Source organism: Coturnix japonica, chromosome 17, assembly GCF_001577835.2.
Source record: "Coturnix japonica isolate 7356 chromosome 17, Coturnix japonica 2.1, whole genome shotgun sequence".
Lineage (NCBI taxonomy): Eukaryota > Metazoa > Chordata > Aves > Galliformes > Phasianidae > Coturnix > Coturnix japonica.
In genome coordinates this window covers 2,440,775-2,462,655 of record NC_029532.1, presented here as the reverse complement: position 1 = coordinate 2,462,655, position 21,881 = coordinate 2,440,775, and the positions used below count along the sequence as shown (strand labels likewise).

Here is a 21,881-nt window from a genome sequence, read left to right as displayed (position 1 = left end):
ACAAACTGTTCCTTTTTAAGCAATACTGGCCTAAACCCTTATTGTGATACTCAGAACCACTTGCAGGCTTTCTGAAGCCCATTATTACAATTACAATCAAGAATCATAGGATGCCAGAAATGCGTATGCACCGAACTGTTTGCAGAAGAGACGCGAAGAGGGATGGAGAAATGATGCTTCTGTACTGCTCAACTCAGCAGCAGTGAGTCTCACCCCATTTCATTTTCCCTCATTCTCTTTCCTGACGTAACTGATGATATCCGGGGCTAATATTTGCTTTTCCTCCATGTTCTCCTGTAGCCTTGAGGCACGGAAACTAGAGCTGGGCCTGTGTCCCAGCACTGCCTCCCATAGCCAATCCCCATCCCCTGCCCTAGTCAACAGGTGCAAAACAAACTGTCTAGGCAAGCAAACACAGCATCCAGCTTGGTTTTATTAAAGCTTTGTTTCATGGGTCACAGAAGACACTAGAGAGGTTTTTGTTAGTGTTATCCCAATACACTACTGATAGAACACACAGAGAAGGGACTGTGGGGCATCTTTTTCCAGCACAAGCCCTGAAATTAGCTTTCCCTCTTTTGGAAGTAATGTCTGAAGTCAGTCTCACCTATAGCTGGCTTCCACGGAGATGCTGCTATCTGGTGCTGAGAAAAGTGAGATGGATCAGGCCTTTTCTTCTGAGAAAATATCAGGTCTGATTCACCACTCAATTGCTTCTGTTTTACCTCTGTAGAATGGCATTGATTATAGAGGGATTTGCAAGTTTAAGACTAGACTAACTCAGTGATTAATCCCAACCAAAGCCTTCCGTAAATAGAGAGCAATACTCCAGCAGTATTCAATATCCAACGCATCAATAGATTGCTCTGTACTGTGATTCAATGGCATTAAACTTTCCCTCCTTTTAGTCACAGTTAGTGATGGGATACTTTTAGTTTAGCTAACCCAGACCTAAATCTTATTTCTTTTCCTACCATGTCTAGAGTTTGGAGCTGTTCTGTACCTTTACCCTCACCCAGAAACCCTGGGGTCCACTCAAAGTGTCAGACTGAAATTCTGCTGAGCAAACAGCCCAAACTGAGTGTCAGAGGTAAGAACAGCCCATCCATTCTCATATCTATTCACTGACCCACCAGATCTGCATGGATTTCTGGACCGGCTTCAGCTGACTCCTACAGACAACAACAGAGCTCAGGCATCTGCAGTTTTTCAAGCTGTTGCCACTCCTTATCTTGATAGCTGCCTGGAGGAAGGGCAGTCATCAAAGTAGGTGTTTCTGTAGTGCTTTCACATTGTCTCTTTTCACTTTGTCCAACCCTGAACAGTCACAGAAGGACGGGCTTCTGAGCACCAAGCATCAGCCAAGGCCAGGGTGGGAGACAGGACAGAAGTGATGTTTCTTTCTCTTTACATGAGTTTTATCTCCTCCTGATTCCATCTTTTGCCTTCTAGCAGGACTGATGTCAGCTGCCTCCAGAAGATATGCTTGCTTATTTCTTTGTCTTTCCACTCCAGATACGTGTTTCTCCTCAGATATCGGGACAGTCCCAGCCTCTGCCTCAACAAGGCCTTATCCACTTCCCCTAATATGATCATGATGATTCCAGCCTTCCCTTCAACAAGCTGCCAGGACTGAGCAATGTCGAACTCAAAGCTACACCACTTGCTTTCCAGAAAGTCAGCTGAGATGACTGCAATGACATTTCTGCTACTCAGAAAACCTTCTTGGATTATATTAGTGACAATGGGTACCCCCGGTAAAAAATCCCTGTAGTAAAGACAAAGCTGGAAGGGAGGTTTTCCTTCTTCTAAGGGTTCCACAAGCTCTTTCATCACCCATTCTTGGTCTTTGCTGGAATGGATAACAAAGGCATCGTAGGTATCTCCCCTTTCTGCAGAGTGTTTGCACCCACTGAGCAGCACCAACGAGTAGTATAGCTGGAAGAAGTACTTATAAATGAGGAATAGAAACACTCCTGCGGCAACCAACACAATCACTGAGCATGCTACTGTGGTTGGGTTGGGATGGCAAGAGGACATATCAAAGCTTGACAGGCTCACGTTCTCCATGTAGGCAGGTGTGTGGCATATCATTGAATGCTTGTTCTGCAGTAGATCCTGCTTTCCCTTGACCCATTTCAAGAAGTTCAAGTGTATGCAGGAGCATTCAAACAAGTTGTGAGAAATGTCTAGTGAGACCAGACCATCAGGCAGGATTTTCAGGGCTGAGTCTGACAGGAAACTCAGCTGGTTGTTGCTGAAATCCAGGGCTGTGAGGGCTTGGAGTGGCTTGTAGGTTACAGGATCAAAAGTCAATAGCTTGTTGTTGCTGATTATTAGCTCTTTTAGTTCAGAGAGAGCATTAAATGTACTTTGGTCCACCCATACCAATTTGCAATTTGAAATATCCAAGATGCGGAGGCGTCTTACATTCTCAAAGTAGTTGGTCAGTGTGTTGTTCTCAAAGGAATTGCCTGCCATCTTTAGCACTTGCAAAGAGTCCAAGCCATGAAAGATGTGATGGGACATAACATGAGTTTTGGTGTAGGAGATATCAAGGTAAATGAGTTTCTGAAGGAGTAGAAAGACAGGGTAGGTGCCATGATGAATTATTGTGGTGTGTTGAAGGTCCAAGTAGAGCAGATTTCTCAGATTAGCAAAATCTCCAGTCAAACTGATGTCAGAATTGAAGCTTAAGTTCAAGTGTTTCAAATTTGGAGACCTGGGAAACTTATGGGAACAGCAGGTAAGGAAGGAGAGACGATTCTCACTCAAATCTACAACCTCCAGGTAAGTCAGACTCCCAAACTTTTGCTCGAAGCTATTTAGGTCTTTGCTCTTGGTAATACGAAGCACTCTCAACTCCTTAAAAAGAGACAGCTTCTCAGCAGGCAACTCCTGAAACTTAGATTTCTTCCATTCCAGGTGTTTCACTTGAGAAAACATAGGAACTTCTGACAACGTTTCAAGACGAAGGTCCACGAACCGAATAGTGGAGACATTGCCTATGCAGTCAAAAAGAGTGTCTGTGTCATTCTCAAAGTCTCTGAAACACATTAAGACAAACTCCTGCATCTGCACCTGACACAGACCGCTCAAGAGTCCGTTCTGAAATGCTGTCAGCTTCAGAATGTTAGTGAATTCTCCAACTATTAGTCTGTTGACCTGTAAACCTGCCAGGCCCTGAAGAGAGGACTGCATCACACTGAGGTTCTCGAAAGAGGATCTCAGAACCAGTTCACCAAGGTGAATCTTTGCAAAGGATCCTGACTGGATGTATTTTATATTGTTCAGAGAAAGTACCAGTGTGAGGTTGAGCCTGTTTGTTTCCCTCAGGGCATCAAGGTCTCCTTTGGAGATGTATGTTATATTATTGGAAGAAAAGCTCAGGTACCTGAGAGAGGTCAGGTTGGTAAAATAGTTAGGAAGTTTCAATGAAGCAATGTTGTTATGGCCCAGATTCAGCTCCTGCAGGGTATTCAAGTGTCCGATGGGTAGGTCAGACAAGGAGGATATGCTGGTTTCCACCAATACTAGTTTTTTCAGTGACGTTAAGCCATAGAATGCTTCCAGACCCAGATGCTGGAGAGAATTGGCAGTTAAAATTAAGGTGGAAAGGTTATAAAGATCCACAAAAGAGTTATCTTCTATTGTATGGATGTGGCACCTGTTAAGCAGGAAAAGAAGATAAATGTGGATGAAACATTGTCCCTTTCACCCCATGTTCAGTAACACTATTGCACTAAGTACAGATATAGTGTTATCAGGCTCAGTATCACTAAGTACAGATACAATGTTATCAGGCCTCAGCATCACTCTGGGGTTTGCTTTGGCTTTATAGCAGTGACCAGTACCCCTGAACACAACCCTTCAAACTATAGGTGAACACTCTCATTTTCCAGGAAGGGGATCCACTACCTAGACAAAAAGAACTATAATAACAGGAGACCTTCTCTTGCCCCTTCCTCCCTCCCTAAATCTAAAGCTCAATTGCAAAGCAAGAGACCTGGAGCCACAGCAAAGGTCAGAACTCGTACAGGCAGAAGGACAGAAGACCCAAAGTTTGACACCCAAATCCATTTTGCAGCGAACTCATGAGCCTTACAGCCCACCTGCTCTGCCACTCAGTCACTTCAGAGCTGTAATTGGATGGAGTGAAACAGTTTACCCAGAGAAGTTATTGTCTTAAGCAAATGAAAACTATGTATCAGTTCACATCCGCTAATAGGCTTCCCCCATCCCCTTCCTCAGATGTGTGAGTAGAAAGGAAAAGAGGATACGTTGATATTTTAAAGCAACCTTTTAAAAAATTAATGTACCCTCATTTGTATTTTTTACTTTACTCGGGATTACAAAAACAGTCCACACAACGTGTTCCACTTCGGAGCTTTTCTAACAGTGAAAAGTCTGGCATTTTTCTTGTTTAGAGAGAAGTGGAACATCTTCCTTCCTCCTCCTCACATCCCATCCTCAAAGATCAGACTGACAGTCTCAGCTCTGGGTAGCGTGCACTCAGTATCTGGACTGAAAGCTGCACGTCATTGCCATGGGCATGTACAGAGAGACAGAGGGATCGAGACAAGAGCGAAACAGGAAACAGCCAAGAGCCACGAGACTCCAGAATAAGGAACTGCTGAGGCCCAGATGGTGAAGACAAACCCATAACCACACAAAAAGGCTAATTACCTTGAGAGGTCCAGAAGCTGCAGTTCAGGTACTGATGAAAAACAATTTGAGCTCAGTGATTTCAGATTGTTGAAACTGAGGTCCAAGTCCAGGGTGGTGTTTGGGATTTCAGCAGGAACTTCAGAGATGTTCAGTCCTGTGCATCTGAAAGCTTTGCCAGGGATGACCTGTGGCATATCTTAGTCAGCACCAAATGTCAGGAAATCATACTGCTATACAAGAAAGCAGGAGCAGAACCTTGTAGCTCATTTTTAAATGAACCTTGTAGCTCATTTCTAAACGAGCTGCCCTGAGCTTCAGGAAATGAGCTCATATATCCCGAGCACCTGTCCCGCTTCTAATAAGACCAATCCTACTCCCTAGTGAGAGCTGCATTTCTTGTTGATTGAACAGGACAGTGTTCCCTGGGGCTGAGGGTGACCCAGCAACAACCTCTGAGAGAGCAAAACAAACACACAGGGACGTGAGCTGTGCCCAGGACCAGCTCTCAGCTCAGTGACCTTGCAGATAAGCTGGCAGATAGAACAGAAATCTCTGAAAGTAGTAAGTAAAGTTTGTAACAGGCATTGATTGGTGCCAGGGGGTTGGGGTCATGGTGAAATCAGTGCACAGTGTGGATCAGGCAAAACTTGGATCATTTGCAGTTGTTTTAGGCAGGGCTTGGATTTCTTCCTAAAAGGAATAGAGCCATAGAATTGTTTGAGTTGGAAGGGGCACTTAGAGGATACCCCATCCCACTCCCTGCAGTGCACAGGGACACCCACAGCTCCATCAGTGCTCAGAGCCCCATCCCCTGACCTTGGGAGCCTGCAGGGATGGGGCACCACCAGCTCTCTAAGCAAACTATGGCAGTACCCCACCATCCTTACGGCGATAGAAGCTACCAATAAGGAATGGTTAAAGCTGCTTGTTCTGGCTCTCGGATGCTTCTGGGACCAGTGTTTACTTCAAATATTTCAATTGCCTTGGTAACAGCAGAAGAAAGAAGAGCTTTCCTAGGAAAACTAACACGCGACAGTTTTGACTTGCAAACCTCTCAAGCAGAAGAGAAAGTTGCACCAGAGAAGCAAAAGGGTTTTGTGTTCCTTAAGAGATCACATACCTCCAAGCAGGGACTGAGGATGCATCCTGCCATCAGGGACAGCACGAACAGCAGCTGCAGCAGCACCCCGAGTGTTGGAGCGATGGGAGCCACTTTGCTGGGCATCTTCAGGAGAAAGCACCATGGGTGGCACTCAGGGATGTGGAGCAAAGGACCCCCTGGAGCACTGCATGCCTCACCACTCCTGCTTCTCACTGAGCGTCACTGCGGGCAGCACAGGGCAGCACGGGAAGTGAAAGTGGTGGCTGCCCAGTTTCTAGACACCCTTGCACTGAATTGCTCTTCTAGCAGTGCTGTGCATTAAAAAAAGGAGAAAAAGGAAGTGATGAAATACATGGTGTCGTATCGGTGTGATGTCACTTGACTGCCTCTGTTTAGATCAGGCTAAATTAATGAAAAAAGGGAAACTTTCATGAACCTTTGAGCTGTTTCCAGAAGGCCAGATTTACATCCATAACATGAGCACAGGACCGGGATGCCCAGGACTGGCTGAGCTCTGGATTCAGAGCCTTGCTACAAAACTGAGTTTGTTGAGGGCTGTCTCAATGCCATCCTTAACTCACAGCACAGACACAGCCATTGTTTCTGGAGGAGACATTTGTAGTATTAATTTAATTCAGCTGTGAGCTTTCTAACAAAGCTCCTTGCCTTCATTTACCTTGATAAATGGTAGTTCTTTATTGTATCTACTCGTGTGTTTCTGTAGATAACTGAGAGTTGTTACTGAGGATGTAGCTGTAGGGTTGGGGGATATTACTGACACAGAAAAGTGGCAAGAATGGGAAATGAGGACAGGATATGAGTGTAGAAGCAGATAGAACAGGGAGTGGTTAATCGTGAAACTGAAAACTGATAGTAAATATAAGCTGCTACACCAGGTGAGTAGCAATACACTTATATAGGTACGATTGCAGGGAGAGGAGAGGGATGTGGGACTTCTTTGGCAAGGTCAGCAGAGGGCCACTGAGGGATGAGGAAATCCTAACTTAACAGATGACCCTTGTGATAAAAAACACATGGCAGCACAATGGGAGCAAAATGGGATGCCCTGATATGCAGCCAGATAGAGCCCATTAAGCCAGCAGACAAAAAGTTTGTTGAAAATGGGCAAGTTCAACAAAAACCCTGAAGAAAGGGTTCTGAAAAGCCTCTTGTGATTGCAGGTATTTCCTTTTGCAAATGGAATCAAAAGTGAATGGAAACAATCGCTGACTGCTTCTGTGCCTGGATTAAGGAAATTGGCAGAGCATCATGAGTCTGCAGAGAGGACAAATGAGTGTGTCCTTTAGTATTCAATATGCAGAACGAAGCAATCCACTTTTAATTTTTATCTAAAGCTGAGATGAGCCTGAAGTATGCTCGAGACATTAACATTTCAATGGAGACTCGCTGAAGATGTTGGAGAGTTTGGGAGCATCACAAAATCCATCCAACAGCCACACTCAGGGGTCAAGTGGAAAGCACGGTGTGAAGGACACACAAGAAATGTGCCACTTCTGTCACAGCATCACAGTGACACTATCACAATGCATGTCACCAATGGTTCAAAAACAAACCGTGTTGAAATTGCAAGGAATGGGGAACAAGCAGAAAACACACCAGCTTGCAAATCAAACCCAGCCACCAGTTTAGAAAGTCAGTGCTAGTTAACTTCACATTCTTCAGCTTGCATACAATGTGCAATGACTGTAGAAAGCATAATGCCTCTGTAATTTCCTCTTTCAGTTCACAGGAAACAAAAGTATTATTTTGAATCCTTTAAAGTGACAAGAATAACATCTAAAATCAAACACGACTCACTGCGCTGGCAATTTTCTGGTAGGATCATCAAAGATCTCTTAGGAAGGAGGTGTTAACGGAAAATCGCAGTGCTTCTAATAACACTTGCCAGCGTAAGCTCTGTTCTGATTATTATAATACAGGTAATGCAGCAGCACACAACATACATGCAATCTCTGTCATCTGAAAGGAGATATTACCCAGCGTAAGATGGCCACAATATAGTTGGACCAACAAAACACATTATGTTAGTTAGACAGTCACTGAGGTTCAGCTGAGGTGTGGTCCTTCCTTATGCACAGCAACTGAGTCATCTGGCTGCAAGAGAAAGGGTGTCTGAGTGGACACAAAAAGGAAACATCTGAAATTCAAAGCGCTGAATATCACTGACTATTTGCTGGGAAAACAGATCAGCAACAGTTTATCTAAATCACAATGAAAACTAAAAAAGAAAATCCAAAAATGGCTCTATGAGATCCTCTTGCTGAGAATAGCAGCATTGCATTGCATTGCTTCCTGGAAGCAATGAGTCAGTGCCTCCCGCAGCGGCCAGCCATGGGTAGAGGCAGCACTGAGCCCTGCCCTGCACTGAGGCTGAAGAAGAGGCCGAGGATGTGAGGCACTGAAAGGGTCCACGCTGCAGTGCTTGGGTGCTTGTGATGCTTTCCCATGTGAAATGGGTGTGATGGAAGATGAGACTGAAAGACTTTTGCTTGTGCAATCTTGTACCTCAGAAGAAGAGAATTATGTTCACACTGAGAGTGTGACTAAGGTCTTACCCACCGAGGAAAAGGACAGGTGTGGGTGTTCAGAGAGGAAGGATACAAAACCAAAAACTACTGTCCAACTTAGTTTGATCGAAAACAGCTGAGCCTACACTGAAGTAGGTAATGTGTGTCATCAGATGGGCTATTCCCCAAAGCCAAGGTCATATGAATACCCCAGATCTATTCAAAAGCTATTAGGGAAGAACTGTGTCAGGCAACCAGGGACAAATATACAACCAAAGGAAGTGATTAATCAGTGTCAAGGCAGTCACTATCTGTGGCAGGTACTCCATATGGACTATGTCAGGTCATTTAGGAGCCCTACATTTTACACAAGTCAATGTTCAGTCGAAATGGTTGGAAGGATTTCACACAGATGGTGGTGGCATGCAGACTTACCTGCCAAGTGCTGCCTGGCAGCGATGACAGTGGCTGGGAGCTCCCTCGTCCCTTGAGGACAGGCAGGCAGGCACCACGCAACCCAGCAGCTCCTGGCCCTTCTGCTATGGTCACCCCTTGACTGCAGAGCTGGGGACTCATTGTCACCATTGATGCAGGACTGTTTGCAGTGCCTGGCGTGAATGCACAGTGCTGGGAAGGAGTGCAGTTGCCCTCCTGCAGTTCTGAGAAGGATGCTACAACAGGACTCATTTCCCTTTTCTTTCCCCCTCCATTACATCCTTATGGTATCTGGTAGCCTAATTTACGTATGTTCTGTATTACCATGGCTCTGCTTTATCCTTCTTATTCCACCTCCTTTCCCTCAGTTCTCTTGATAATAACAAGCCTGCTGTAGGGCAGGGATTTATTCAAACTACCAGGCAGGAAATCTGTGTAGGACATGGAGGACTGCAGCTCTCTGGCTGTGACCGGTGCTAAGACTCCTGAGCCTGGTGTTTATGGGTTTTGCTCCCATGACTTGTCACTACACAACAGGAAAATGTTGCAATGACTGCGGCATAAAGTGCAAATGCAGCTCCTACAAAGCTACCTAGAGAGGAAATGTAAACCATCTCCTGGGATTAGCTGGTAGCACGCCTTATAGGTCAGCTTTTAGACGTTCAGAATTCTGTGCCACTTTACCAAGAGAAGAACAGGGAGTAAGTGATTACCCACATAGTTGAGAGCCCACTGTCACTGCATACAGAGCACTGCAATAACTTCTGAAACAGTCTGAGCCAGATCCAAATGCATTCCTGTAAACATTCAGGAACACCGGATTATTGGAACCCAGCAGAATCTGTGTGGTTATTGTGTGTTAGGTAGAAAGTAAAGGTTTATTTGTTTTCAGAACATAGCCCAGAGCCAATGTTTAGCCAATAAAGAGAAACTTATTGAAACAGCTTTTTTTTCTTCCTCCCAAGCTCAGTTCAGTTCAGTTTGCATGCACAAGATTAGGTCATCTCCTTTTAGCCGCCAAGTGCCCTTTCTCAAAGCTGCAATGAGGCCTCGGTTCTTCCACAAGGCTCTTGGGGCAAGGCAGTATTTCTTTGGCCACAATGGCATGCAGGGCCCAGAGCAAAACTATTCCAGCTCTAGAGGAGGAACCAGTCTGAGCAAAGAACAACATGAAGGGGATCAGCTCTTCATAGATCATGAGAAGGTGTTAGAGAAAGCCTTCAGGAGAGAGGGCTGAGAAGCTACCCAGGAATCAAATAGCATGGGAAGTACCCTGAAAGCCTGACCACAGCATAGAGGGGAAGGAAGTGGGAGGGGAAGCAGAAGCTTTGCCTGGTGTAGAAAGTGCCTGAAGTTATACGGGTAGCATAGTAATGCTGAAAATACAGCATGTTTCCACACATGCAGTCTGATATAAATTAAGCCAATCCTACCTTTAGAGCTTCCTTTCAATGAAGACCTGGCTGAAATGGCTGCAACAAAGCTCAGAAGTCCATTTATTCTCTAACAGAACAATAAAAGATACATTTTTTTGTGTGTGTGTTTACTGCAGACATTAACATTTCCCAACAATTAGCAAGACAGTAAAATTGTGTTTTCAACCTAGTCCGTTTCCAAAGCAATGGATGTAACTTTCTTCTGCTCCAATTTGTGCATGAAGGAATCTGAAATCTCAAGGTAAGCACTGCACCTTCACCTTTGAGTTTCTCAGGGCCTGCAGACCAGCTTAGCATCTTGGTCTGGTGCTTTTCACAAGTAGCTCAGTGAGTACAGGATGGCTGATTACAAAGCAGGAGGAGATTATATAAGGAAAAAGTGTTGCTCAACACTCATCCTCCACTACAGCAGACAGTGGTGGAAGCCAGAGGCAAATGGAAGATGGGGAAAGTGCTCTGAATCTCAGGGTTTGACCTCCCATTCTACCTGAAAGAAGGGAAAGCCCAACTGAGGTGTCTGGATGGGGATAGCATGGCCTCCCCTCAATGGTTCTGGGCCTGGAAGGCATGGTAGGTTAAGTCAGCAGTCACTCCCCACTCCATCATTTTCAGAAGCCAGTTCCTCTCTGCTGTGAGATTATACTGAAAGAGCTGCAGGGATAAGAAAGCCAAAGTTACAGGTTAATCCTTACAGTGCCTCTAATTCTCCCTGAAATGCACAGATCCTGCCTGACCCAACTTACAGCCCCACTGCACAGGACCTGAGTCAGCAAACTAAGACAGATTAAAGGCATGAAGAGGAAACCAGCATGTTTTCAAGTAGTTTTGGGAAGAAAAAGTACCCTAGCACTTACAGAGGAGTTGGTCTAGTTGACCTTTAAAAGGATCCCTTCCAACTCCAACTATGATTCCAATTTCCACAAGCAGCACTGGCGATAGGTACCAGCTCTCATAGCTCCTTTAGTCCCAGCTTTTTCCAATGGGTTCCCCTATGGAGAACACCTTAGTTTGAAGGGAAAGCATTTTCTACCTCGTTTTTCAGTGAGAGACCAGTATTGTAATAATGTATTGGTGTAGCATTGTCATGGTTGCCAGGGTAACTAAAGCCTGCAATGTTGACCTCTTGGCACAGATGGAGGGCTAAGTTCAAAGCAATGATTCCCGTGGTGGCATATCTCTGAGAAGGGAAAAGAGAGAACATCTGTTTAGCATTTCAAACTCATACTTTTACAAAACTGACATCAGCAACACCTTTGCAGCTGGGACCAGTAGCTTCCTTCACACTCCATGCAGGAAAAAAAATACATAAATAAAACAGAACAAGTGCCTGGATAGCAATCCCAGAACTCAAACAAGGAGCATCTTATGAGGAGATGCTGCAGAAGATGGGGACTCAGGAACGTACAGCCTCTGAGATTATCAAATGTGGAGCTCCATGGAAATGAAAAAGCTTTTGGATGGTAGCACGCCTTCTAAGAAGACCACATCTATAACTGAGCCTGTACTAAGTCCCTACATCTCTTTCATTTCTGTGTGCCTCTTTGTGTGTGTTCCCTGCTGGGGGCCTTCGTGTGAAACCTTAGTTCCTATCCATGCATTAAATTCCTGTCCCTGGCCTATGTGTTACAAAACTTCCCTCTGCTCACATAAAACTAACATGGCCTTGTACCAGCTGAGACCTTGCCTTAACAATCTTGTGATGGTGCAGAACACCCACTGCACTGTGAGTGGCTGAACTGGTCCCACAGGCTTAACCAAGCACTTAGCACTCCTCCTCTGGATTGCCCTGCTTCACACTTTCCAAGCAGTTTAGCAGGGAAATGTAGTTTTTTACAGCACTGCTTCAGCAGTCAGGAGACTTGGCACCTAATCTCAGCCCCTACCAAGTTAGTGCATGACCTTGGACAAGGTTATTTCACCACACTAGGCCTTCAAGCTTCTCCTACTTTTGTTGCAGATTATAAACATCCTGGTGGTGCCCAGCAGGCTTAAAGTTAATTAAAGATTGCACAGCACCATCACAAAGATCGTGAGGACTGAAGACAAAGTAGATTCATTAATGAAGTAATCCTCCATTGTGCAGTGAAGGGGAAATTTGCATTCCCGAAGTAGTGGGCATAACAGCCAGCCTCAGGCCAGAGATCTGCAAGACCTGAATGTTTTAAGGAATGCCAACCAAAATTCCTCTCAATATGCTAGTTAATTATCAGTAATGGTCTAGAGACAGGAAAATCACAGGAACACGTATGAAAGAGCTTTATGACAAAGCTGCTATCACTAGAGAAGCAGGTGTCCTGAGGTCTAGAACTACAGCCAGAAATTCAACTCTGAAAAGTTACTTGAATTCAAAATGGCAAAAGCTTACAGGGCAGACTGGAATTAGAGTAACACTGTGCTGTGGTGACAAGCAAGAAAAGCCTTCTTTTCTTTGAAGAAACAGGGTTCAAAACCCAAAACACCATGCTAAAGTAAAAGATGGCCCTGGCTGGATGCACAGAAGGACTGAGAGTTTGGAGGAATAAAGCATCTCCTGGTCTTTTCCATTTGTTCTCATGCACCCATCTGCAATCTAGGTGTGACTGGGGTCTAATTAGTGACAAATAAGGTCTCAAGTGTCTTGTGTGGTTCATTAAATATTTGAAAGATACATGATTATGAGAGCTATTGAGTATGTGACTACAGATAACCTGGTTTCAACCATCCGTCATTAAAGACATCTCACCTTGTTCTTTGTTTTCAGCAATACTTCCCTCAGCCATAAGAAATCCAGAGGCTTGAATGGGACAAACACCATCAGTGTATTGTTGGCACTGTTTTCCAGAGGGTGTAATGTCCTTACACATTCACAAAGGCAATAGGATATCATCAATATTCTAGATGTGGGACCTCTAGCTGGCTGGAGTGAACAAGGCACTAAGGAAATAGAAAGTCAAGTGTGGATACCCAGCAGAGCAGTAATTATACCAGCAGATCTCTGCTGGAGGTATACAGTGTATTAGGGAGAAGAAGGTCACAGAAAGGGTGCAAATAAAAGTGCTTGTCTACAGCTGCTGCAGACAGGCTACTTCATTTCCTGCTCCCAGTGAAGGTGGGCAGGAGCATTTCAGGGATTCATCCAGCCTGTCATGCTTGGGATGGAATTAGAGCAAGAGAAAATAGATGGGACAGGGCAACACTGAGAAAAGAATTCAGGGTATGACAGAAGTTAAAGGGAGGGAGCTAGGAGCTAGCAGCTTAAGTTCATCAGTATGAGAGCTGCTTGAAAGGGTACCTTTAAAAGGGACAGAAAGAGAAACCTACTGAGAGAGGAGATGAAGAGTAGCAGGAGTAAGAGGCAGAAAGACTGTGAAGTTGAACACTAAGAGAGAGAACTTCCAATAGCTGCAGAGAATTTGGGACTGTGGATGCAGCAGGGAAAGGCTCCTCCATCATTTACACCCTTCTGTTGACATGACGCAGAGCACAAAATGGGAATCAACACCACGGACACTGCTACAGCTCTAAGACCTGGGAAAGGAGTAGGATTTCCCCATGAACCCTGTGGGTCTGGGACAAGCTCTGAGGTCTAACCCTTCTCCTTGCCCATTGTTGTACCCAGCTCCTCTTTCTGGCTTCACAAAGATGCTGCTGTGTTCATGCTGGCACATGAGAATAAGGATTTTTTGGCATTTGTTTTTCCTTTTTTTGTTCTTCTTACCATTAGTAAAGAATCCATTCTGATGGTAGATAAAAGACTTTTAATTTTACTTTCCTCAGCATTTCCCATATTGTACCACAAAATAGTCATTATATCACTGTACACTGTGATAGCTCTTTCCTCTTTATGAAAATGACAATGGTCTCATCTTGGTCATTAAGCAGCAGTGATTTTTTTTCTCTATGACAAACAACTGGCCTCTCAACGATGGTATGAAATTAGAATTGGTTTTCCTTCTTTTAGAGGGAGAACACAAGTGGTGACATACACTCAATGCAGACACTGCAACACGGGGTCTCTCCCACATTTCCTACACTCACCACACAGAGGCTTTCATCAGCCAATTATTTCTGCATTGCTACATGCATACACACAACACAGGTAAACACCCATTTCTGAACCCTGATCTTGCTAAGATCACAGCAGCAGTTGTCAGGAGGTGACTGCCAGACTTTCCTTTCACCCCAGGAATTCAGTCTGAGTATCACAGAAGCACATTAACCCTGCCCCAGCCTCCACAGCCCTGTGCACACAGCATACAGGAGGCAGGCCTCATAACGGGGCTTTAAATATTAATCAATATTAACAGAGGGGGGAATTCACTGAGTCAACACCTGGTTGTACTAGTGCAAAACAACAGAGGAACCTCCATACTTTGGGGGAAAATTATCCCCTTTCAGTTGCTTTTCTGCTCTCCATCCTCCCCCAAAACATCCAGAATGACTCAGTTTTCCAAAAATTCACCCAAAACAGGCACAGATTTTGCCTCTCTTGGAGACTACCATTTGCTGAGGTTTTCTTACCCACAGAGAGCAAGAACACCAGTTTTTTTTGCGCTGGAAAAGGACAAGGAAGAGTCTTCTGACTACAGCTATAGCATTCATGCTTGTCTTCATGCACATCCTGCAAAACAGCAGATGACATCAGTCGAACAAGACTAATGAGCTTTCATTCAGCAGTACTTTTGCTCAGACAGGCAGGCTGTGTGCTTGTCTCCCAAGCCTAGATCTCCCAATGCTGTGTCCCTCTGTTCACATAGCATGGGTGTCCCCCGTGCTCTGCCTGCTGACCCACAAAACCCACATGCACATCGATCAGGATCAGTGCAGCTCATCCCACTGCCTGCACAGGACCTGGCATCACAGTTGTGTGTCCAGTGAGGACTGGAAACACCTCACCACCATCCCAAGGACGTTTCAGACTCACACTCCATAGTTGGTTCCTCTGACAAAAGAAAAGAGTCCACAAAGTGCTGCTTTGACTGTTACTAAAGTCCTGTGATCAATCCTCGTAAGCTGTAGAGTTTGTAGTGTTTAGGTGTACGAGTCTGAATGACAACCTTAATTATATAAAGATAGCACCACAGTCACATAGACAATTACTGGCTCAGGCTGGTGAAAAACAAGAATAATACACTTCTCTCTTGGAGGGATGGTGCAGAAAGTGAGTGCAGAGCTTCCCCATCTTATGATGTTCATCTAATTATCCTCAACGAGCTGGATACAAATCTCAGCTCAGCTGCAGAGAAGTACATGAAGATGTTCTCAGTCCATCCTCTTCCCTCTATTCTATGGCTTGGAAGGAGACCTTTGTAAGGCTGATTAATCCATCCAAACAGACCCTTCTGCTGGTTGCCAGCTAGCTGGTGCAAGGCTGCCCTCCAAATTCCAGGGCTGGCAGCTGCTGTTCCCCTACACCACATCAAGGAGGTCCCATGGTCCTCCTTGACATGGGCAGAACCTGCAGGGCATCAAGAACCTGCCTTATGGGAAGCCCCAGCTGCACAGTGTGCTATGAGGCTGCAGGGTGTTTTTCTGGTTGGATGTACTTTCAGGGAAAGGAACTGGGAGGGTTTCCTATAAAGATATTAAGACAAGGATGTAGAGAGAGGTAGCTCATCTGCTCTGACTGCAGACCTGGTATGGAAATGGGAGTGGGCTGAATGCACATCCTTCACAGGCTGCTGCTGCTTAAAAAGACTAAGGAAAGCAAGAGGTCTCTTACCCCACTTCCCTGTAGGCTCACACTGTGCTCTCAGTTATACAGATGATCAACTTTTCTCCTATTCACACAATCTTAAGGACTAAAAAACAATTTTGTACGTGTATCCCTCTCGTACATCCCTGCAGTTAATACCAGCCTGGTAAATGTAGGCATTTCTTGCTGCTTTCTTCTGCTGTAATTTCCCCAAGGCTTGCAAAGGAGGACCAGCAGGTAGGAGAAATCCCATAATGAATTGCAGAAACCACTGGGGATTAATTTAACCCTTCCCTTTCAAGTGAAAGAAAGAGGCATGGCCAAGGCACTTATGACAATAAACGGTCCCCTCTCCCCTTTATTCTCCCAACAGAATAATTGTAACCAAGCCACACATCTGCCCTGCAGACAGAGCTGGAGCTGTAGGAGGTCGAGCAGTTTGAGAGCAGCTCTCAGTGCCTGCAGAAATGGAACGCTACTCAGTGCAGTCAGGCTTCCACCTGTGCCTCCTTCCTTGCACTGAGCAAAGCAACCCCCACAGCTGGTGTGAGTACACACACTTGTTTGTGCAAGATGCCTCCTGCCTGGGCTTCATTTGCTCATTTCTACTTCTTTCAATCCTTTCAGTTTTCACAGAGCTGCTTTATTTTTCTGTATGATATATTTTTTTTTTCCTCCCTTCCATTCTAATTAAGGTATTTGTCTCCACAGCAGGAAATATAAACTGCAGCAGACAATCTCAATTATGTATTTTAAGGAAGGGGAAAAAAATATTTAGAAAAGCTATTCACTTCAGATATGCACAAAAACAATCACTAACTGCATCCCCAGAAACCAGGAAAAACAAGGAGGAAAAAAAGGAGGGATGTTAAACCTTTAAAAACTATTAAATATATGATGAAGTTCTAAATTCCGTGCCTAGGAATGAAGGCTCGGGTTCTTGGTAAAGGAAAAGCAGCCATTGCCATTAGTAAAAGGCAGGAGCTTTTCTTTAAGGCACTCCAAGAGTGGAGGAGCTGAATTCTTTTGAAAACTTGCTGCTCAGTATTGTCCCCGCTAAGCACTGCTGAAAGCCTCCTTTTGTCTAAGTGTAAAGAGCTGAGCGCTGCTGAAAACGCCGTCTGGATTATGTGTGCTGATTGAACCGCTGTCCCACGATCTGAAGGGGAAGGAACCAATTTACTACGCCTGCCTCAGTTTCTCCTCTTGCAAAGCGGAGATGATCACAATTCCCTACCACTGAAAGAGGCTACAAACCTGAAATCATTGGCACAGAGCAGCTACGGTGAGTCACTGCAGCAGGCCAAGAATAACACAAAAATACCGAAAAGAGACGAGGCATTTTCTATTCTTCAGAGAGTAATTGATTAGTTGAGCTATACTGGGATTTTTGCCCATCAGAGATTGCAAACTTAAGAAAACGGCCTAGAAAATGAGAGTTCATTCTCGTTGATTCTCTTTCCTTCTTCCCACACCTCTCCCAGCCTCTACCTCTCCTGCTCCATTTCTTTGTTTTTAAATCTACTTCTCTAAATATTGTTTCTCTCACATCAGCCCAGCGGGAGAGGCAGAAATCAAATTATAACCACTGAAAAAAGAAACAACCCATCAGTGTTTAAGTGCCAGGGGGGTGGGCGGAGAGAGTGGAACATTTTGCTTTGGGTTTTAAGAAAATATATAATAAAATAAATAATCTATCTTTATTAAAATAAGCAGGCAGAAAAGGAGAAAGAAAATCAATCAGCTGCATTTAAAGCAGGGAGATATCAAGCAAAGAGCATTCCATCCAGAGAGATGGGCTAGAGCTGTAGAAACCAAACCCCTCCATCCCTCTCCTTTCATGGAAGAGCTTTCTTCTCTTCTGATGCTGATTTTGTGCTTTTCATTCTGGATACACATCTTGGTACTTATGGAAAAGTCCTAAGGATAACTTAAGTTCATAGAGGGGTAACAGGAGGACGAAAAGCAAAGCCATCCACCTGGTAATTCAAGAAACCTCTACAAAGGTGGCTGCACTGTTTTACGTACCTATGTGATCTGGGCAGAACTTGCTGCATGTATCCTTCAGTACAGCAGGAAGCTCTTGTCTGCAAAGAACAGCCAACTATCAGAACTGTCACATGCAAGTATTTTTTAAAGGATTATTTCAGGAAAAAGCACGTGCTCTGTGAAAATGCAATTATAGCTTTTCTGCTCTCTCTACACCTCTCCCTGTTTTTTGGCTGGAGGATTAGTTGCTTCAGGAACCAACAATCTCATTCTCTTCTAAGCTTCAGGAGCCAGCCAACAGGACATTATCACACAAGACTTGCACCAGGGCTTGCTTCTGACCAGTGTGCATCTGAAGACCGTCTCTCCACCTGCACGACCTCAAAAAGTCAAGACAGCTTTAGGGACCCAAGGGGAGGTTGGAAATCCTCAGTACTCCCAGGTGAGCACATTTTGTGCATATTAGTTTTTAAATGCTGTAGCCCAGATTAACTCTGCACCTGTCTGGCCACCTAACTAAGCACGGCTGGTCTCTTTGGGGAAGGTTTGTTTGGGTCATCATCCTCTTTGCATTTTGGATGATGTTGGTCACACCCATTGCAGCACCATGTACTCTTCTGGTTCCTCCTGCCCCATGGTGATGGAGTGATGCTGTAGAGGCAGGCAGCAGCCTGGGCTCCAACTTTTGTCCTAGTAGGGGACAGCACTGGGCTGCCATGTCCCCCAGAGCTCTCTCCATACCTTGTCCCTGTAAAGTGCACCTGCAGGACTTTTGCCTCCTCGGAGGGCTAAGAAACCCAGCTGAGCAGCAGAGGGGTCTGAGGCAGTTATACGCTCCTGCAGTGCCATCGTGTGCTTTAAGTGTGCACTGCAATATATTCCGGCGGCCAAAACTCGCAGAGGACGAGGAAACGGTGAGCAAAACCCCCAGTGCTCCCGGGTGTGCCCAGCTCCCAGCACTGACCACTCAGGAGTGCCAAATCCTGTGACCGCTGCCACATATGAACACCCACACCCAGAGATGTTAAAGGACAGCCCTGCACAGTGATGCTTCCCGGCCCACCGATGTGCTGCTGCTCCCCCTACTGCAGAAAGTCAGCTGGGTGGCTGTGTTATATAGCTCAGACTGTGAGTCCAGGAAGTGCCGTGAGTAGCGCAGCTTAATTACAGCTTAATGTAGCTTAAAGTGACGTTTTACCAAAGGGAAAGAGACTGGGAGGACCCACAGATGCATTCCTGGGGGATTTTGCAGGGAGCACCCCATTAGTGCAGTGCACCTACCCTGAACAGGTTCTCATTCCCTGCAGATACCCATGCCCAGAGGCAGGAGAGAGTACCAAGATCTCAGAGGGGAATAACAAAGAGTTCAACAGAAAAGGAGCCGAGGAGTGAAAAATAGGAATTTTGCCCTCTGATTCACCTGGAAAATTCCCCATCCTGCAGATGCATCCTCTCTGCAGAAGAAGCCCTGTTCCAGCTGTGGCATGTCCTCAGCTCCTGTCAGCAGGCACTGTGCCACACTGCTAAATGCATCCATGGGAGAGAGCACTCATTAACAGTGTGAGTAAATGGCATAACGATGCCTTGACAGCACCTATGGTGACAGCTGCAAAGTGTCCCAATCAGTGATGGCAGCAGCAAGCAGCATGCACAGCATGGTCTATGAACACCTTGGGATGGGGGAACACCATCTGGGACGAGGATATCAAGCTGTAAATCTGGGGACAGAGGAACCCTACACTGTGTACAGCATAGGCAGGACAGAGCACGTGGCTGGCAGCACTTGGGGCTGATGGCATCACTGTGTTTCTTTAGCCAGCTCCAGACTGGCTCCTTGCTGGGAAAAGGCACCTCAGGGTGCTGCAGCCTTGTCTCTCTGCAGCCAAACAAATTTCCCTTCTCTTTGCAGCCAGCATGACTCCTGTCTCCCCACACTGCTACTGCTGTTCCCCTAGTCCCTTCAGGGCACAGCTCCAAAGGAAACCCTCTTTCAGAGCTCTTATTTTCTCCCATTGCTTTGATGTCAGCCTGCCAGCCCAAAGATGTGGCAATTCATCCTGTCCTCTGCATCCCTCTCTTTTCTTACTCCTGAGCCTTAGAAAAGCAGCAAGGCACACAGGCAGACCCTGGAGCCTAACCTAGACACAACTTATTCAGAAAAGAAAAACACAAGCTGCTGCATAGGAAAAAAATGAACTAACCCAAGGATTCAGGGGAGAATTCCTGCAGGGCAGGAGGAAGGATCCACATACATTGTCAGACCCTGGGGCAGAAGTTGGGTCTCTAAGCCCTGGGCTGTTAGCATGTCCTAGGGCAGACTGTCCAGCTAAGCCCATGGGAAGGCAAAGCAGGAGGAATGGACTGGAGAGTAATGAGAGGAAATAAAAGCCTTTTATGGCACCTTGTGGTTTGAAGAGCAGCTGAAACCAGGTCCAGCCCTGCATGTTTGGGGCTGCAAAGTGGATGCTGTGAGCGTGGACAGACACAGTGGCAGCACAGCGTGACCCTGGTTTCACAACAATACAAGTAAAATAAAACTAAATCACCAGAGAGAAGGAAAATGAAGCTGTCTGACGGCAGGAAGGATAAGCAATGGGGTATGTACCACTGGGGTCAGGGTTATAGTGCTGTAATAACTGCGGCCTGGAATATCTTTTCTGTATGGGGGGGAAGTGAGGCCTGCTGTTGCAGGGCGCAGTGTGAGGAAGGCCGCAGCCCTTGGTGCATCCCTACTGCTTGGACCAGCATTGTGAGTCCCTCCCCAAGGGGCTGTACCACCCCTCTGCCAACCACAGCCCCAAAGAGTGTTTGCCCACATGTAACCCAACTAACAGAGGTCCTCAGACCCTGCTTCATCCTCCTTGCAGCCCGCAGTCATGCAGCAGGCCTACGTGCCGCCATAGCATGCAGCCTTGCAGGCCTTGGCTTCGCACCTCCCACCCCAGTACTACAAGAGAACTTTAGGGGCAGAAGGGATATTTCTGTTTCCTTGCCATCCCTATCTCCTTCCCCAGCCAGCTCCCATCCATGCTGTGTTAGTCACAGAGGCTTCCATGCCCCCAAAATGCCAACCTGCTCCAGTCCGGCCTTTGCAACGCCATGGCAGCCATGCTTCACCCTGTGCTTTGTGTGGCTCCAAAAGAGCAGCTTTATGATTCTTGATAAAATCCCTGGCAGTGATGAAGCTTGTACACCGAGGTAGACAGGTAAGAATTTACTTTCCCTGGGAAGCTGCTTTTTCAGGCTATGTATCTGTGCATCTTCCTATTTTCACTGCAGTGCATGGCTTTGACAGGCCATGTTCAGTTAGTACTTTTTAATGAAAGAAAAAACAAAAGGTATTTGGGAGAAAGTAGTTTCTTTTCAATCAAATAATAAAATAAAGCATCTACCTCATCCAGATTCTGAAAGAAAATAGTACTGAAAAGAAAGTTATGCTAATACAAATGAATGTAAAAAGCATTAGAGTGGAATCATAATATTTTCCTTACATTTTTTTCTTTCTGGTGGTTTAAATGACATCAAAAACATTAGCAAAATTAGAAATATCCATATGTTTTCATTTCTTTCCTCTTTGCATTTCCTTACCTCTCCTAGTCTGCTCCATCTGGAGAAAGGTTTCCAGCTAGGCAGCCTGGCAAGAAGTCAAGGGCAAGAGATGCCTTCAGGCCAGTTCCCAGGACTGAGTGTGGGTAACAAGAGGGAAAGAAAGGCAGGGTTTCTTTAACCTCTTGCTCTTTGCTAAAGCTTTATGGAAATGCACTGTGATAGAAAGGGTACTGAGGCTGCCCATTGCAAGAATGTGTCTTATACTGCTTACACTCAATGTGTCTTATACTGCTGTGAGCCAAAAGCTTCCTACGACTAACCATTCTCTCGGTCCCTTCACAACTTAAGCATATGCTTTGAAATCACGTTGACAACAGTAGGATGCAAGCAGTTTTGCTTAGATGCTCTCCTGATGTGGGTGTCTAGCTATCCATCAGCCCTATCCCTCTTCCTTCCCCCGCTTTGAGTCACTTTTCCCAGCTTTTTTTGCTGGCGGTGGT

The 21,881-nt window shown here is 45.5% G+C and overlaps 2 protein-coding genes across 2 annotated transcripts; both read right to left on the bottom strand.

Moving 5' to 3' along the window:
- Window positions 1–401: 401 nt before the first annotated feature.
- Window positions 402–6,080, bottom strand: TLR4 (toll like receptor 4). The gene is made up of 3 exons (XM_015878841.2): window positions 5,789–6,080; window positions 4,687–4,853; window positions 402–3,667 (listed from the first exon to the last, which is right to left on the bottom strand). Exons 1-3 carry the CDS (start codon window positions 5,891–5,893, stop codon window positions 1,408–1,410), a joined length of 2,532 nt encoding a protein of 843 aa, XP_015734327.1. The 5' UTR covers window positions 5,894–6,080; the 3' UTR covers window positions 402–1,407.
- A 4,164-nt stretch (window positions 6,081–10,244) lies between these two features.
- Window positions 10,245–21,033, bottom strand: LOC116654186 (type 2 lactosamine alpha-2,3-sialyltransferase-like). Its single transcript, XM_032448168.1, is given in 6 exon segments — window positions 10,245–10,820; window positions 11,200–11,378; window positions 12,885–13,082; window positions 13,441–13,465; window positions 14,670–14,769; window positions 20,826–21,033. Coding segments are annotated over 6 exon segments (672 nt in total). The 5' UTR covers window positions 20,888–21,033; the 3' UTR covers window positions 10,245–10,712.
- Window positions 21,034–21,881: the final 848 nt, after the last annotated feature.